We start from the raw sequence: 17383 nt of genomic DNA, 5'->3' as shown, positions 1-17383 counted from the left end.
AAAGGAGGATAATAAAAGAACAATAAAAATAAAATTCCAGAACACGTATGATACTGATGATATATCCTCTCCTCAAAATTACACCCACTAAAAAGCAAACAAATTTTCTGAATTTGGAATCCTCTGAATCTGAGCGGAGAGCGCTATGGTTCATGGCTCCCTGGCTCTACTATCTACAACGCTACCATCGTCGTCATCAAATTATTCACCACTCGCTAACCCCGATTGGCCCTCCTCCTCGTCCTCTCGCGTTTTCTCCGTATTTATCCGAAATTCTGGGCTCAGAAATTTCAAGTTGAGGGCCTCCTTCAAGCAACAGCAGCAGCAGTCGCAATTAGTGGAAGCCGATAATGGGTCGGCTGAGCATTTTCTGGAGAACAATTCCATTGCAGATTTCATGAGGTTCATCAAGCGAAGCTCAAATTCCAAGTCTAGTGATGATGCAGAGGGAGGAAGCTATAGAAGTTCTGAGTTGCAGACTGCCGTTGTTAGTTATCGCAAGAAGTTCCCTTGGTCCCTTCTTCAACCATTTCTTCAGGTGAGCATTTTTTCTTTTTCTTTTTCTTTTTGTGAACAAAGGGGGGAATTTTTTGCCTTTGTTTCTGATTTGGGTTTTAAGAATGCTTTGATTGTTTGTGAAGCTTTCAATCGTGGAGTCGTTTTAACTACGTCACTCTGTTAAAACTTTTGGTGCAGGTTGATTTGGTTTCGACTATACACATTGCAGATAAAGAGTAAGTACCCGATTGGATTGCTATTTTTAGGAGTTTTTGTAGAAAAATATACTTTTAAGGATTTGATGTACGTGAGATAAAAAGGTCACTGAGAGTGTTTATATTATTTGTGTATAGATTTATAGACCTGTGTCCGTGGTGTTCCTTTTGTGGGATATGTTAATGAGGAGAAACGAGGATAATCAAAAAGTGTAATGAAGAAGAATGGGTATAAAAATAACTAAAGCATGAGACAAGATGACAGAGACCTTTTGGTTTAGGAGATTCAAGAAAACTAGTGCATTTTATCTCTAACTCTTACTCATAGCAAGCAAGATTATGCTCTATCTCCTTGTTAGAGCTGGGAAACATTAGGCTGGCTGGCAGTGAATTGGAAAATGGCTTTGAAATAGTAAGATGAAATTTTTCTTGAAATTTTCTTATTGGTGATTTGGATAATCTTTTGTTGTTTGCTGAACTTCTATTGATCATTGATCTTTTTTCTTGTACTTGTTAATTAGACAAGCCAATGATAAATTCTGCTTGTAAACCTATTAGATCATGGAGCAATCTGTGATATAGTTTATCCAATTCTTGCATGTGAGTTTCTTAACTGCTGAGGTACTCTCAGTGTATGAATCTAATCCTTATTGTTCTCTGTATTTCTTTGTTAGGGGCTTTGCTCATCTTTTATTTTTTCACTCTCATGAAGAACTTATAATCAAGGCGTAGTCATTCTTTTGGTGGACCAGCATCCTTTTAGCTTCTGGTTGCTTTATCTGAGATCTATTTGCTGTTTCAGTGATATAATCTGTCATAGTCTTGTGTTTGGACGTAAACATGCGATCTTTATGCTGTTCCTCAGGAGGAGAAAAAATTCAAGATGCCCATCTCTCGTCAAAACCATAATAGACAATCATCCACCTCTTTTATGCGGATTCACAATTGCCTAAATCATTAACTTTTCACATATTTAACTTTTTATTAATCTATCATGTAATAAAAAGCGTTGAGAACTTTGGGTATTTGTGTTGACTGCATTTAAGTTGTAAATGGTGGAAATTGTGACATGATTTAATCTTTTTATTTGCAGGTACTTTGAGACCTTGCAAAAAGAACTTGAATTGTATGATTGTGTCCTTTATGAGATGGTTGCTAGCAGAGAAAGTCTAGAAAGCAGAAGAAATCATGCTGCTAAAAAGAAACTTAAAGGTTCAGCCTCAAGGGGATTTAATATTCTTGGCTGCATTCAGAGGCAGATGGCTAATTTTCTTATGCTTGATTTCCAGTTAGATTGTATTGACTACCAGGCTGAGAACTGGTACCATGCAGATCTTGATTTTGAAACCTTTAAGTTACTTCAGGTAGGATCTATTCCTTTAGGCTTCAGTATTAACTTCTGCAAGAGCACTTATTTTATTCCAAATTCATCTTAATTTGGGTCTTGGCAAGGTCATCTAGATACTTCATATAGAATGTTAGCTTTTCTTGAAAATCACAAGGAGAACTCGTTTGGTTGGTACTCATTTACATCCTAATACCCTTTTAAGTGCCATAACGTGGCATTCCCTTGTTTTTGGTCATATTGTTCCGATGACAAATTTGTTTAAGTTACATTTTGTCTAGAAAAAGTTAGTAACGTCCTATACTGTTACAGCATGAAAAAGGTGAGAGCTTCTTTACATTTGCCAGAGATATGACACTTAGATCGACAAGAGCCATTGTGCAGCCTACATCAATTCCAGAAGATCTTGGTCCTTGGAGATCCAAACTTTTATGGGCTTCTCGAGTGCTGCCCATGCCTCTTGTTGGACTCTTCATCATTGGAAGTGTTTGCACAGATGTGGGAAACCAGGCATCTGAATTTCCAGAATTGGAAGCATTGTCCAGGCTTGATTTTGGTGCTGCAATGAAGGTTTTTCTTGCAAAAAGGCTAACGTCTGAGTAAGTCATTCGTTTTGTAGTATCATCTGCCTTTGGCACAACTTGCTGTGTGAGAAATACTCTATGTGAATGTAATGTACTTTTCAAGGTAACTTTTGGAATAGAGTGATTGATATTGGATAAACCAATTGAAAAGAAATCTAAGGACTAGAAATGTATGTTAATAGATTTTCATGACAAATTTGCATGAAGAACTGTTCAATGTATTTTCATGACAAATTGAAAAGAAGTGTATGCTAAGTACTGAAAACCTTCATTTGAAGTCCATGGATAAATGAAATTGTGGAAGCCTTAGTTTCCCGTTGGAAGGCCTAGACTAGCTAGTACAAAATGAGGCATCAGATGACTGTTTTCAGACCAATTTATCATTACTTTGAAGTAGTGAATTGCATTTTACCATATCTTTGTTGTTCTAGTACTGATGAAATGCTACTGATGCTTAGGTTCACACAAGTCACTGCTGATGTAGAGGAGAGATCTGTTATCATTGGTGAGAGAAACAGAGCTGCAACAGAAGCACTTAACAGAGCAATTGCTGAAGGTCATAACAAGGTTGCTATACTTTATGGGGGAGGGCACATGCCAGACCTGGGACGGCGATTGAGGGAGGAATTTGACCTTGTCCCATCTCGAGTGCAGTGGATAACAGCTTGGTCCATAAAGGGCCATAACCTAAGAAGTAGCTCCCTCCCCTTTTTGAAGAAAATGGCAGAAGTCTTGGGTTGGCCTCTAAACCGTTATCAGACTCTGGCACTACTCATCTTTTCATCTGTCCTGGCATTGGATCTCTGGTTCTGGGAACTCCTCTTTGGTACTGCTGTTAATTGGTTTTCACATGTTGCTTCAGACATTATTGGAGTTGTTTATAGTGCAAAAGTCACATGATTTCCTGTTGAAAATTAATCTTAGAAAGGTGAGGTAAAGCTTTGAACATTGTAGATATTGTAGACTTACCACTGGTATTCTTTGTAGCCTATTGTTACTTGTTAGAGGTAAATGATTCTAGAACCGCCGCAGGCCTTTTCAAGTGCTTTGTCGAGCACCGCAGTAGCTGCAAGTTAAAACACAAAATATTTTGGTTTGTAGATAATCTGCACGATGGCATGAAAATCAATGCCTTTCACGGTGCTACATTAAGGTACCATTCCTTTTTTTTAAAAAAAAAAATTTATTTCGTCTGCTTTAGCTTGCATGGATGACGAGTCCGGATAGTTGGTTCTTCCTTCATGCATTTGAGTTCGAGTGATTCGATTTCACTTGGTGCATGCTATTGCAATGACAGCACTAACTCGTACTACACCAGACTTTTATGTATCAAGTGCAACCAAGTAACAAGCGGTTAGCAAACCGCAGAGCAACTAAGTTTGATAAAGTTACAGTAAGGGGTCATCTGTTACGAGGGATGATTTGAAAACTCGTATGAATTGGACCAGCAATGTCAACAATTTATCACGAAAGAGGGAGGGAGCGCTACAATACATTCAGAATATGACGAAATTAAACAGTGAAAGCCGGCAGTTATGGCAAAAGATAGCAGCATAAAGAACACAAGAGACCTGAAAGAAAGGGAAATGATATAGCATTCCTTAAAAAATCTCAGGCACTATTTAAAAACTTGGGCTGGGCAATAAAACAGCAAATTTACACCGAATACTGAGAGGTGAGTGCAGTCATCAGGGAATAATATTCAGCACTGGAACCAAAAAACGGCAACCATTTCCAAGCCCACATTCACGCTCTCCATATAAAAACAACTATTCCTGTGGCATGGCTTATAAAATCGATCCCTCATCTATTCATATCTAATGCTCCGTAGCTAGTGGAAGAAGAACAAGGCTGCACGGAAGTGGTAAAGTGCAAAGAAATCTTGAGGTGCACTTCCCTTTGAAGTTTGAACATACACCGCGTTCTTGGTAAAGCAATCTAGCCACTCACTCAATTTCTAGCCTTCAACTCAGTGTATGTGGTTTTTGCATGCTCTTTTAATTCTTGAGAGTGGTAAGTGGTAACAACTAACACCAGCCTCACTCTTCACTTCTCGAATGCCAAACAAGCATCGCTAGTTGAGCTTTACCTGCCCAATTGCCTACTGAAGAAAGAAAAGAAGGGACCCAAAAAAGAAGGTAAAAAAAAAAAGACACGGCCAAATGCTTACTAGTATAATTTTAAGGGTGCTTTGGCTGTCAACCAACCAAATGGTGTCGCTTTGGCCGAGTGGTTAAGGCGTGTGCCTGCTAAGTACATGGGGTTTCCCCGCGAGAGTTCGAATCTCTCAGGCGACGCTTTCTCTTTTCCTCTCCTTTTCTGACGGCAAGAATTTCTCATTCTGTGGTTGCTTCCTCTTTCTTTGGTTTCTGACGAGTGACCGTGTTGGGGAACACAGGAAGCCAGGTTCCCGGAGCGGGCCAGAATTTGGTTCCGGGTCCACTGATTGCTTTGGATTTGTTGAGGCAGTTAATTACTGTAAGCTCATTCATTAATCATTTTCCCCTGAGACACTATCAAATACATGATAGTACGACATCAAACGCAAAAAATAAAAAAAAAAAAAAAAATCCATAATTTTCAGTAATAGCTCTTTTAGCAGGCCGTATTTTTATCGTTGATTTTGTTTTCTATATATATATATATATTGATAGAATTAGATGACCGTGTTTGAAGATGGTGCAGAAAGGAAAAGCTATTCGGTATATACTGAGAGGTTACACTATCCGAATTTTCGGCCTCCAGGCTTGAATTAGATGCTCAGACAATGTTCTTCCTCTCAAACATAAACATTGGCATTAGTGATTGGTCTAAAATGGAAAACCTTAACTACTACAAGATGCTAAGATTAATGATTGGCCTAAGATGAAATGAAAGAATTGAAGATTAGCTGTTTTAGAAGAGAACACACGAATTTTATGGTTTTAGAAGAGAGATGTTATGTATCCACTTGTCCTATGTTACTAGAGAAATATGTTCCGTGCGAGCAAAGTTGAGTCAAGAACCTCAATGCCAGCTTACAACTAGGCTTTTCCATTTTCTGAAAATCAATGGAGAGTCGGGTGCGTAGTTCGTTCATGATTAATTTCATGCCATTCCCCAAGTTACGTAAAGCCCACATCAATCCAGCTTATTTTTCAGGTTTGGTAAGCATCACACTTCCCGTGAACAAACAGTTACATAGCCAAAATCATGCATCCTTGTCGTAAAGTTTAGGCTTATGCAGTCCGCAGGGAGTATGCAAAAGTGCATCCATTACTGCCATTTCAGATTAGAAGGGACTATTAACTAAGAGTGGAGTTGAGTTGAGTTGAGTTTTGCTGAGAGACGGCGGAGTGAAAAAGAGTTCTACTGGAAAACAAAGACACAGGGATAGTGGATAGGATTTTCTGAGTTACATGCACTTGTAGAGTATTTTAGGCAATTAGCCACGATTATTCAGGGTATATCGATTGCATAAACATTCTTTTCCACCGAAGATAGTTTCATTTAAAATTGTACAATGAATTACAAGTTAAAGGTAGTTAAGTGCTGCAAGAGAGGGGGGAAAGAGATGAGTTGAGTGGTTCGGGAAGAACGTGTAAGTGAAAGTTCGTAAGCTCGACCCCTCTAATTTACACTAAAACGAAAAAAAGAAAAGGGTGCTGCCATCCAAAGTTAAGAGTGCAAAGTGCAACGCGAGAATAGTTTAGGCGGGCAAAATGTAATTAGCACATAGTAGTTATGCCATGTTAAGCAGTTATACATCCATCCATAATCCTTCCTTGTACTTTGGCAAATCTGTTAGCGCAATTACCACGAAGTACTCATTTACCAAAGCGCTACACCCCGAACGATTACACAGAATCAGTTTTAACCAAAAAACCACTCACCCATGCCTAACAACAATGCTCGTTTATCCATTTCTCAATACAGATTACGTTCTCCCTACTTTAAACCAAAAATCGACGTCTTAGCAGTTGGTTCCTCAGTAATAGGACCCCCACAAATTTTTCTCGGCAAATAATACAACGCATGGAAGAAGGAGGTGGAGTGAAATCAGCTACGGATGCCAGGGAGACGGCGGCACTAGAGTCTCAATCCCAATCCACCAACCAGAGGCCTCCTCGTCTTAACAAGTATGCCTTGGCATGTGCCGTCTTGGCTTCCACCAATTCCATTCTTCTGGGCTACGGTAATTACGTTAACATCGTCGACCGTCCGTCGCTCATATTACTGCTGTGTTACTTCTTGCATTCCCATTATTTTTTTGCACTCGATTGGTCAGCTTACTCGTACGTGTTCAGGTTAACAATTTTTTATTTTATTGGTAGTCTTTGAATGGAACATTTTAATTATTAGTATTACTGAGTTTTAATGAATTGATTAATTTTAGACATTGGGGTGATGAGCGGAGCAGTGCTGTACATCAAGGATACGCTCAAGATTTCATCAGTTAAGGTAGAGATTTTGGTGGGCTCACTCAATGCGTGTTCTTTGATCGGATCATTCGCCTCCGGCAAGACTTCCGATTGGATAGGCCGGCGTTACACCATTGTCTTGGCCGCCTTGACATTCTTGATCGGTGCATTACTAATGGGACTGGCCCCCTCGTTCCCCTTCCTCATGGCCGGAAGGGTCATTGCCGGGATCGGAGTGGGATCCTCTCTCATGATTGCACCGGTGTACTCTGCCGAGGTATCTCCCGCCATGACGCGCGGCTTCCTCACATCACTTCCTGAAGTGTTTATTAACGTAGGCATATTACTGGGATATATCTTCAACTACGCATTCTCAGGACTTCCACCACACATTAACTGGAGGCTGATGCTTGGCCTGGCCGGCTTTCCGGCCATTGCTATAGCTATTGGGGTGATGAAAATGCCGGAATCACCCCGGTGGCTAGTCATGAAGGGCAAGACTGGAGAAGCCAAGAAGGTGTTGATCAAAACTTCTGAAAATGAGCGAGAAGCCAAGGAAAGGCTTGACGAAATAACCAGAGCTGCTTCTTTGGTGGTTGAAGATGGTACTACTAGTCCAAATGGAAGCCCAAAATCAGAATTGCCCAGCTCAAATGATTGGCACGGACAGGGGGTCTGGAAGGAACTTCTAAGGCCTTCTAAGCCGCTTCGCAGGATTCTTGTCGCCGCCATTGGGATAAACTTTTTCATGCAAGCCTCGGGCAATGATGCAGTTGTTTACTACACGCCTTCGGTGTTTAAGTCCGCCGGAATTCATAGCCGGAAGGGGCTTGTCGGGGTCACGGTCATAATGGGAATAGCCAAGACTTCCTTTGTGTTGGTTTCAGCTCTCTTCTTGGATCACTATGGTAGGAGGCCCTTGTTATTAATGGGAACCACGGGTATGGCCTTTTCGCTGGCTGGGTTGGGAATTGGGTCCACGTTCCTTCAGCGTTCTCACAGGAAGCCTTTGTGGGCAATTGCACTGTGTGTGCTAGCTGTATGTTCTGATGTATCCTTCTTTTCAATTGGGCTTGGTCCGATTACGTGGGTATACTCTTCCGAAATTTTCCCAATGAGATTGCGGGCCCAAGGTTCCAGCCTAGCGATCTCAGTCAATAGGCTGGTTAGTGGGGTGGTGTCTATGACATTTCTCACCATTTCAACGAAGATAACATTTGGGGGTGTGTTCTTTGTACTTTCAGGAATAATGGTGGCAGCTACCATCTTCTTCTACTTTTGCTTACCAGAAACAAAGGGCAAGAGTCTAGAGGAGATAGAGGCACTATTTGAGGACGAAGATAAGAATAAGCATAAGGTTTGAGAAATGAGTGAAACATAGATGCAGTCTTGTGCTTTTTTGTACATTGTTGGACCCAACGCATTTAAAGTTCAAATGCTGGTGTAGCACTTCAGCTTTTTGTCCTGTGACTCCCATCGGTTAAAGTTCCTTATCGTCTGCTAAGCAACCCTTTCTAGTCATGAATGTGTTTCTTCAAATTTTCTAGACATTGTTGGCTCAGCGGCCACCAGTCTCTTTGGACTGTAGGTCAACTGAAAAAAATTTAAAGGTGGTGTCAAATCACCCCTTTGATCTAATTAGAATCTTATCCTTACTAATCTCTTATATACAATCTCTCTTTTTCCTTTAGATTTTGATAGATTAGGTTATAAAAATATTATTGTCCCCGGAAAAAAAAAAAAAAAGACTCGACAAGATGTGATATTTCTTAGTCTTGGAGCTATTCAATCTAGTGAGCAGATAAAGAAGTAAGCAGAGAAGAACAGGACTTGTTAAAAGTTTAGTGTAATGAACTTTGGGGCATGTGAATGTTAACCATTAAGCAACATATGTTCCACTACTGTTCTCCTTGCTGCAACTCTCAAATTAGATACTCTGCCAATGATAGCTTAATGTCCTTGAATCCTGATATATAAAGGGGCACGTGATTCTGGGAGTAATAAATATCGATCTCGGTTAATCTTTTCTCTGACTTGGTGATCTCTGATATATGGTTTACTGACCAAAATTTTGGGGGCAGCTTCATTGTCCCCTCTCTGTCAATTTCCTCCATTTTAGGAACTAAAGGTTTTCATGACAGATATGACTAACCCACGAAACAGGAAACACATTTCCTGCAAAAGAATTTTATGTACTTCATGCAACGGTATGGCTTTGCTCTTCGAAAGCTCTAGTACTCTTTGTGTCAATTTAATTTCTCACAGCATTAAACGACGGAAGGAAAGATATTCCCTGTGGCGTAAATTTCTGAATAGGATTAACGCGTTCGGTTAGTCTTCAATAAGCATTGGTTATGGGCACCCTACTTGCTGGTAATTACTCTGCAAAATGGCAGCTCCCTCCCTCCCACCCAACTAGTTAGGAGTAGTTCAATCTAATCCCTGTTTTATTTTGAAATCCAAAGGCATGAAAGTGACGGAAGTTGTTGATGAATAACAAGCAGATTTGGATTATGGTGTGTTTAAATCCCCCTGTCTTGCAGTTCATGGACATTAATTATTTTGCAGACTTCGAGTTTTAATCCTTCTTAAGAAGCTCAGTCATCATGATGCTCTCAAGTATGAAAGTCATGGAAAGTGACAGAAGTGGTTGATGAATAAGGCGCAATCTTGGATTATGGTGTGTTTAAATCCCCTTGTCTTGTACTTGATCGACTTCAAATTTCTATCCTTCATAAAAAACCATCGTCTAAACGGAGCATCTGATTGTGGACAAAGCTCGCATGAAAAGTGAGATGTATGCACCAACCAACATTGAAACAAAGCAGTCCAATGTGGTAATATGAACTCGAGGATAGGAGATTTTTGGTGCCATTTCTGTCACGTACTGCAAAAGGCATCAAACCAAACAAAAGGTGGGAAGGCAAGAAACCCATGTCAAAGGCAAATTGTTTGTGCTTGTCATGAAGCTGAGTTCAACTTTTAAAAGCTGAAGATCAGTCCCTCCAACGTTGTCTTTTTTTTTGGGTAGCACTCTCTGTAGCTTATTGAGTGAAGAAGGGCAACATCTACAATTATTTTGTCTGTTTTCCTGTGGTTGGAAGCTCCTTGGATTTCAAGATGCTCTCGAAAAATGAGAGACAAAAGCCTCGACAACACTACTATTTTTACAGTCTTAATATTGGGAATTGGTGATGAAGCAGCAGTGATCACTGAGGTTTTGCTGCTTGACAAAGCCATTATCTAGAACTCTGAAGAAGACACAAGAAGCATTAGGACAACCATATCATTAAAAAATATATATATACATTTTTTTTTTTGCTACCATCACATATTGGCAAATTGTAGTGCGACGTAGTTCAACATAACTAACTGCTACCAGTTTGTGTGAATTTGATTTAGCGGTATGGGAGAGGTAAAGAAGTGCTTTAGTTTCATCTTGAATTTCACTTGGGAACTCGAGGATGGGAAATCAACTGGTTCCCCTTCGACCATCAATAGAAAGTCGGTGGCTGGTGAAGTAACTAACTATCACAATTGAGTTATGAAGACTTGATACATCTACTATCCAGAATTTGGTGCGGGAAATGTCTTTACTACGATGGGTCAGGGTTACACTGCATGGCTGATTGGAAATATATTTAGTAGGATACCAATAAACAAAAGTTCAAAACTGAAGTCGAAAGAAATTAATTTGTTTGATTAGGAGAAGAAGAGTGAAGAAAAGGAGCAAGAAAAGAAGGTGAGTTTCCGTTTTTTTTTGTTTTTTTTGTTTTTTTCTGTTTGGGCGGAGGAATAAAGAGAATGAAGTAATGAATAAAAAAAAAAGAAAAAAAAAAAAAGGAAGCCCATGTCAGCCTTTTGTTCATTTTTTTTGTCAAAGCTAAAAAATGACTTTTAATAACTTTACAAACCTTCTTAATCCAGCAGGAAATCACAAAGCCGACAACTTTTATGGTTTCCGCAGGAGACTTATAAACATACCCCAAACTTTTTGTCAGCCTTTTGTTCATAGTTGTACGTATATTTGATCAAATAATACAATTGATACCCTCTTAGTCTTTCAGCAAATGTCAGTTAGCAATCACATTCAAGAGTTAATTAAATACAAAGGTCAGAGTTATGTTGTATCTTTTCGTAATTATTGGACATTATTTCTCCCTCTCTTAGCAACCTATAACTTGATAAAGACACAAACTATTACTTAAAAATGTGATACATTCTATTTTGACGTAACACTGCCTATCTGTTTCAAATATAAAAGTGCATCAAATTACGTAGCTGAATAGGGTGATACAGCTTGGATAAGAAGGCCACGTTAGGTAAATTTTGGCAGTCCTTTCATGGGAAATATATAATTTTGAAAGATCACTTTAAGTTGTACTAACATTTAAAGGACTCGAGAGCCTGAGATATTTGTTAAAAGAAACTCCAATACCCGATCCATGATAAGCTGATTTACTGTACATAAATGTAGCCCCCCAGAAAAAAAAGTTTTCTATTATTTTATCTCTTAAATTTGGTTGATTTGTATAGAAGATTATCTGAAACAAAATTATCTAAAAATAATATTATAATAATTTTTGTGTTGTGATATGTAAAAAATAAAAAATAATTAAAATTATATTTACGATATAAACAGAACAAAATTTAGAAATTTTTATTTTCTTTTTACGAATCCTGGTAAACAAAACCATAGTCAGTATAGTTGCTATATTTATCGGCAAAAAAGCCCCCACTCATCAAACCCTATAAAAAGATGTACACTAATATGAGGCCTAAGAACGTGAAGACCTTCCTCCAGCTATGAAGAGCTCTCAAAGCAAAGCCGGCGGATTGATGATCACATGATATCAATCCACAACCCTACGTATTTTTGGGGAAAATAAAGCAACTGTAGTTCATGTGAAATTTTACTCTATAATTAAGTTCTACGGCCTACGCAGCTATGAATTATAGAGTATTTCTGAAAGAAATCATGCTGCGACTGCGAGAATATTTCTCATAAAAGAAAAATTAGAAAGGACTCCTGCAACATCACTACTATTCTCACGCAACACGATACAATACAACCTTTTACTACTACTACTGCTACTTATTTATACATTAATAACAGGAGACAAAATTTGGGAAAATATCGGTTTTCATCCCCAAACTTTGGGCACAAGACACATTTCGTCCCTCATCTTTTGGGCATGACACATTTGGTGTCTGAATTAATAATTTTTGATCAAATGTTATCCTCAAACGGCAATTTAACCAACATTTAACGGACCGTTAAGTAAATGTGGCTAACCGAAGCAAAATCAGGTGGAAAATGACGTTGTGTTCATTTCCTCTGCAAATTTCCAAGACTAAGCTCCTACTGCAAATTTCTCCGAGAGTAAACCCCCTCTTCCAATTATAAATATATAATTATAATTATATAATACATATAAATATTACTTATACTAATATTTTATATAATTATAATGTATATTAGATATTAAATTTAATCATTATATAACCTTATATTCATAATAATAAATATAATTATAATTATATAATTTATTGATATTATATACACATATATATTATAAGGGATAATTTCATAAACCTCCCCTAAATTAGCTTATGGAAAAATGGAAAATGGATAATTTATGGAAAAAAGTCATAAAGAGCTGGTGTTTTATTGGAGAACTAGTTTATTTTTATTTTATTTGATAAATAAATTTGTTTATGAAAAAATGGGTACTCTGTTCTTATAATAGAGGAAAGCCATAAAGAGCTGAAGTTTTATTGGAAAACGAGTTTATTTTTATTTTATTCGATAAATAAATTTATTTATGAAAAAATGGGTACTCTGTTTTTATAATGGAGGAAAGCCCTAAAGAGCTAGTCTTTTATGGGAAAGCGATACTTTACAGAAAGTGACCGCAATTTGGTTTATGAAATTATCCAAAAAAACAATTTAGAATGAATTTGTTTATTTAATTAAATAATTATTATATATATTTACATAATGCATTATATAATTATACTAATATATTTTATGAGTATAAAGTATATTATATATTAATTATAATTTTTAGTATATTTATCATAATAAATATAAATATAATTATATAATATATTATTACTATATACACATATATATTAAAATATATGCACATATAATATACATTTATAAATATATATAAATATATTAGTAGGGTATATACCCTAACAACTATAATATATTTAGGGTAATAACTATAATAACTATAATAACTATACCCTAATAACACTAATATATTTAGGGTAATAACTATAATATATTTATATATATATTTATAAATATATATTGTATGTGCATATATTTATAATATATATGTGTGTATAGTAATAATATATTATATAATTATAATTATATTTATTATTATAAATATGCTAATATATACTAAAAATTATAATTAATATATAATATACTTTATAATCATATAATATATTAGTATAATTAATATTTATATATATAATATAGTTATAATTATATATTTTATAATAATATTAGTATAATTATATAACGCATTATATAAATATATATAATAATTATTTAATTAAATAAACAAATTCATTCTAATTTTTTTTTGGATAATTTCATAAACCAAATCGCGGTCACTTTCTATAAAGTATCACTTTTCCATAAAACACTAGCTCTTTAGGGTTTTCCTCCATTATAAGAACAGAGTACCCATTTTTTCATAAATAAATTTATTTATCAAATAAAATAAAAATAAACTAGTTCTCCAATAAAACACCAGCTCTTTATGGCTTTCCTCTATTATAAGAACAGAGTACCCATTTTTTCATAAACAAATTTATTTATCAGATAAAATAAAAATAAACCAGTTCTCTAATAAAACACCAGCTCTTTACGACTTTTCTCCATAAATTATCCATTTTCCCATTTTTTCATAAGCTAATTTAGGGGAGGTTTCTGAAATTATCCCTTATAATATATATGTGTATATAATATTAATAAATTAGATAATTATAATTATATTTATTATTATGAATATAAATTTATATAATGATTAGATTTAATATCTGATATACATTATAATTATATAAAATATTAGTATAAGTAATATTTATATGTATTATATAATTATAATTATATATTTATAATTGGAAGAGGGGGTTTACTCTCAGAGAAATTTGCAGTAGGAGCTTAGTCTTGGAAATTTGCAGAGGAAGTTGTTGAAGTGAAAGAAAAAGGGAAAGTGAAGACAACGTCATTTTTCACCTGATTTTGCTTCAAATAGCCACATTTACTTAACGGTCCGTTAAAGGTTGGCTAAATTGCCGTCTGAGGATGACATTTGGTCAAAAATTGTTAATTCAGACACCAAATGTGTCAAGCCCGAAAGATGAGGGACAAAATGTGTCTTGTGCTCAAAGTTTGGGGATGAAAACCGGTATTTTCCCGACAAAATTTGGTCAAAATTCTTCCTGCTTCATTTTAGTTTTGTACTACAGCGGTATATTATTACCCGTCTCCATGAAGCAGTAACTGTTGTATAAACAAATTATCTCAAATAATATTTCGCTTGCATCATAAACACATTTGTTAACTCACATTTTTATATTTTTAATCACCTTTTTATTTCATATACATCACATCATCAAAAGCGCTATAGTATTTATTTCAAATAATAATCTATCCAAACAAACCCAATATACTAAGCAATTTATATTAGCTTCAAGGCAATATTGCAATTTCACTCCTCCACCTGCCTACCAATCAATAGCAAAGTTTGCAAAGAGAGTGGGTGAAGAATGGATCATACTATAGAACGGGGACGGAATCCTTTTTTTATGTTGCGGCCAAATTTGTTAATCATTGTCTCATTATTTGGATCGTAAGGTAAGTACTCCAACTTTTGGTGGCATGATGATATATAATTTAGGTCTCATTTTTTACTTTTTTTTTTTTTTTTTGGCTGACAGAGTGGGTGTTCGGGTCAATCCTTATGGGGCCCGACTAATCCCACTTCGACTCGGGAGGAGAGGCCCCATCCCCCCGAACACGATAACTACGGGACTCGAATTCTTGCAGGCACTGGACACCAGCTCCTAAGAAGGCTTGCTGAGGCCAACCGAACTGCCCATGAGGGGCAGGTCTCATTTTTAATTATCGTGTGTTTTTTTTGTAAGGGAAAAAATCATTTTAACTTTTAAACATTAAAAGTACTTCTAAATTGCTCAGTAACTAATTTTTAATAACCTAACTAATCCGACTTTTGATGATTTAAAAACACATTTATTAGACTTACCTGTGTCCGAAAGAAACGCTTCTTTCTTTGTAAAACTATCAAATGGAACCTTAATAAAGAATATTATTGTAAAAAGAGAAATGTTTGAATTTGAAAGATATCATCCCTCCGGCGGGCCGGATTACCCCATGCCCAGCGCCAAAATTCCCTTGGTCCCCCGTGTCTTTTAGCGTAGCCGTAGGGTTGTTTAATAGAGAGAGGGAGCCGGCGGTTGGTGTTCCACTTCCGTCCATCACTTGCTTAAACCTCTGCTACACCCAAATTTTAAAAAATTTCCAACTTTGATTCGCTGTTTTTCAAAGCAAAACAATTTCTTAGATCTAATAATCCAACCAATTAGAACAATTGAATCATTTCAGGGTAACTAAATACTTACTCGAACTTAATGGAGTATATTAAGCAAGTGCAGTATATATCCATCCAATCAAACATGATACTTAAAAGTAATTAGGTGGTTTAAACTTTAAATTAAAGCAGACTTGTCTGGTTAGAAATTAAAAAACTGAAGTTGAATTTTGAGGAATGGGGACGATAAACAAGACGAAAACAGCAAAAAGCAGCAGTATTATCAACGTCATTTTTCTATACCATCAGAAAAAGGACCTTTTGTTTTTTTATATACAAAGTCTCAATCCTCTCTCTCTCTCATGGCTGTCTGAATTTATTCAGGCTCATACTATATTATATTCAGTCACCATCTTCATCAATAGTCAATACATTCTCCCCTCCCCACTTCTCTCTCACTCTCTCTCCCATCTCTGCTTCGCTACAAACCCAAAAATGGAAAACCGGTTCAAACTGCGAATCTCTCGCATGTTCCGGTCATCATTCGGGTCATGCCGCTCCAAAACCATCACCGACGCAATCGAAAAACCCGTTTTTCTCCCCGAAAACCAGCAGCGCCAGTTGATCGAGCTTTTCTCTCCAAAACCCCGTCCATTTCCTTCCCTCTGCAGACCACAACACCCTCAGACTTTCCGAACTCACGATCATCTACAAACCTGTATTCCCAACAAAATCTTGAAAAAACCCCTACTCCTCTCAGCGTCAACCGAGGATAGTAGTCGTACTACTACTCAGGAAGGTCAAAAATGTCCGCCTGCATCCCCCATTTCGCCTCTGATCAACGCTTTCTACCAGTTCCAAGATCATGCGGCGACGCCGACGCCGACGCCTTCGAAGCACAAAGAAAAGAAGAGCAAAAGGGCTTGTATAAACAGAAGGGTTCGTTCGAGAAGCAAAAGTAGTTTTCTACTTGATGAATTTCCAGCTTGTAGCTACAATGGCTTGTTTAGTAGCGATGAAGATGACGACGACGATGATGATAGAACGACCATGTTTTCTTCAAGATCACTCTCCTCTGACTCTTCCGAGTCTTTCAGAAGAAACAAAACGTGTAAGAGCAACAGGAAGCCTCGGCAGAGGAGAAATTATCATTACGCAGGCGGTCCAAGTCCATTAGCAGTGCCGGAATTGAAGGGGAAAGTGAAGGACAGTTTTGCAGTGGTGAAGCGTTCGAGCGACCCGTACAACGATTTCAGGACATCAATGGTGGAAATGATTGTGGAAAGGCAGATGTTTTCTGGAAAGGATTTGGAGAACTTGTTGCAGTGCTTGTTATCTTTAAACTCTTATCATCATCACAGGGTTATCATTGAAGTTTTCACTGACATTTGGGAAGCCTTGTTCGCTAACTCCCCGTCCTAGAAGAGAAGATTACTTTGTTGTCGTTGTTGTAGTAACTTTCAAGCCCATTTCTGTGTATTTTTTTTTTAAGGAGATGCATGTATTGTCAACAATGACGAAGTAATTAGTCTTCTACCGGCAGTTAGTATTATTAGCTATGTTGATGATGGTGGAGTACAATTAGTGGTCATTAATCTTTGCAGTTGCTTTTCCTTTTCTTCTCTATATCTGCTGTTTCCGACGCCAAAGTTCAACACATAAGTACACGTCCAGTATTCCTTTTTTTTTTTTTTGGTTCAGGGGTTGTAACTGTCTTGTTTTGTTTGAGAGTAGTATATGAGTATGGTGTTAATTTAGCTAA

General features: G+C 36.9%; 3 protein-coding genes and 1 non-coding gene across 4 annotated transcripts; all 4 read left to right on the top strand.

Annotated features, from left to right (window-relative positions):
• The first annotated feature begins 18 nt into the window (after positions 1-18).
• LOC113696106 (uncharacterized) lies at positions 19-3687 on the top strand. Its single transcript, XM_072054903.1, has 5 exons — positions 19-538; positions 697-734; positions 1807-2077; positions 2371-2657; positions 3101-3687. The coding sequence occupies exons 1-5, from the start codon at positions 146-148 to the stop codon at positions 3540-3542; spliced, it is 1431 nt and encodes a 476-aa protein (XP_071911004.1). The 5' UTR covers positions 19-145; the 3' UTR covers positions 3543-3687.
• Positions 3688-4857: 1170 nt separating this feature from the next.
• TRNAS-GCU (transfer RNA serine (anticodon GCU)) lies at positions 4858-4939 on the top strand. The gene has a single exon. It is a non-coding gene; the product is annotated as a tRNA-Ser (tRNA).
• A 972-nt stretch (positions 4940-5911) lies between these two features.
• LOC113691638 (polyol transporter 5-like) lies at positions 5912-8680 on the top strand. The gene is made up of 2 exons (XM_027209867.2): positions 5912-6816; positions 7018-8680. The coding sequence occupies exons 1-2, from the start codon at positions 6657-6659 to the stop codon at positions 8403-8405; spliced, it is 1548 nt and encodes a 515-aa protein (XP_027065668.2). The 5' UTR covers positions 5912-6656; the 3' UTR covers positions 8406-8680.
• Positions 8681-16038: 7358 nt separating this feature from the next.
• LOC140009430 (transcription repressor OFP8-like) lies at positions 16039-17383 on the top strand. The gene has a single exon (XM_072054902.1). It carries the CDS (start codon positions 16117-16119, stop codon positions 17041-17043), a length of 927 nt encoding a protein of 308 aa, XP_071911003.1. The 5' UTR covers positions 16039-16116; the 3' UTR covers positions 17044-17383.

Source organism: Coffea arabica, chromosome 6e, assembly GCF_036785885.1.
Source record: "Coffea arabica cultivar ET-39 chromosome 6e, Coffea Arabica ET-39 HiFi, whole genome shotgun sequence".
Lineage (NCBI taxonomy): Eukaryota > Viridiplantae > Streptophyta > Magnoliopsida > Gentianales > Rubiaceae > Coffea > Coffea arabica.
Note: the sequence above shows the minus strand (reverse complement) of the source record. Positions and strands in the feature narration are given on the sequence as shown.

Excerpts from the sequence above, each read along its gene's own strand:
- LOC113696106 (XM_072054903.1), top strand. The coding sequence starts at position 146 with ATGGTTCATGGCTCCCTGGCTCTACTATCTACAACGCTACCATCGTCG. Across the intron at positions 539-696 it reads TTCTTCAACCATTTCTTCAG|GTTGATTTGGTTTCGACTAT; the intron begins GTGAGCATTTTT and ends CTTTTGGTGCAG. Across the intron at positions 735-1,806 it reads ATACACATTGCAGATAAAGA|GTACTTTGAGACCTTGCAAA; the intron begins GTAAGTACCCGA and ends TTTTATTTGCAG.
- LOC113691638 (XM_027209867.2), top strand. The coding sequence starts at position 6,657 with ATGGAAGAAGGAGGTGGAGTGAAATCAGCTACGGATGCCAGGGAGACG. Across the intron at positions 6,817-7,017 it reads TTCCATTCTTCTGGGCTACG|ACATTGGGGTGATGAGCGGA; the intron begins GTAATTACGTTA and ends GATTAATTTTAG.
- LOC140009430 (XM_072054902.1), top strand. The coding sequence starts at position 16,117 with ATGGAAAACCGGTTCAAACTGCGAATCTCTCGCATGTTCCGGTCATCA.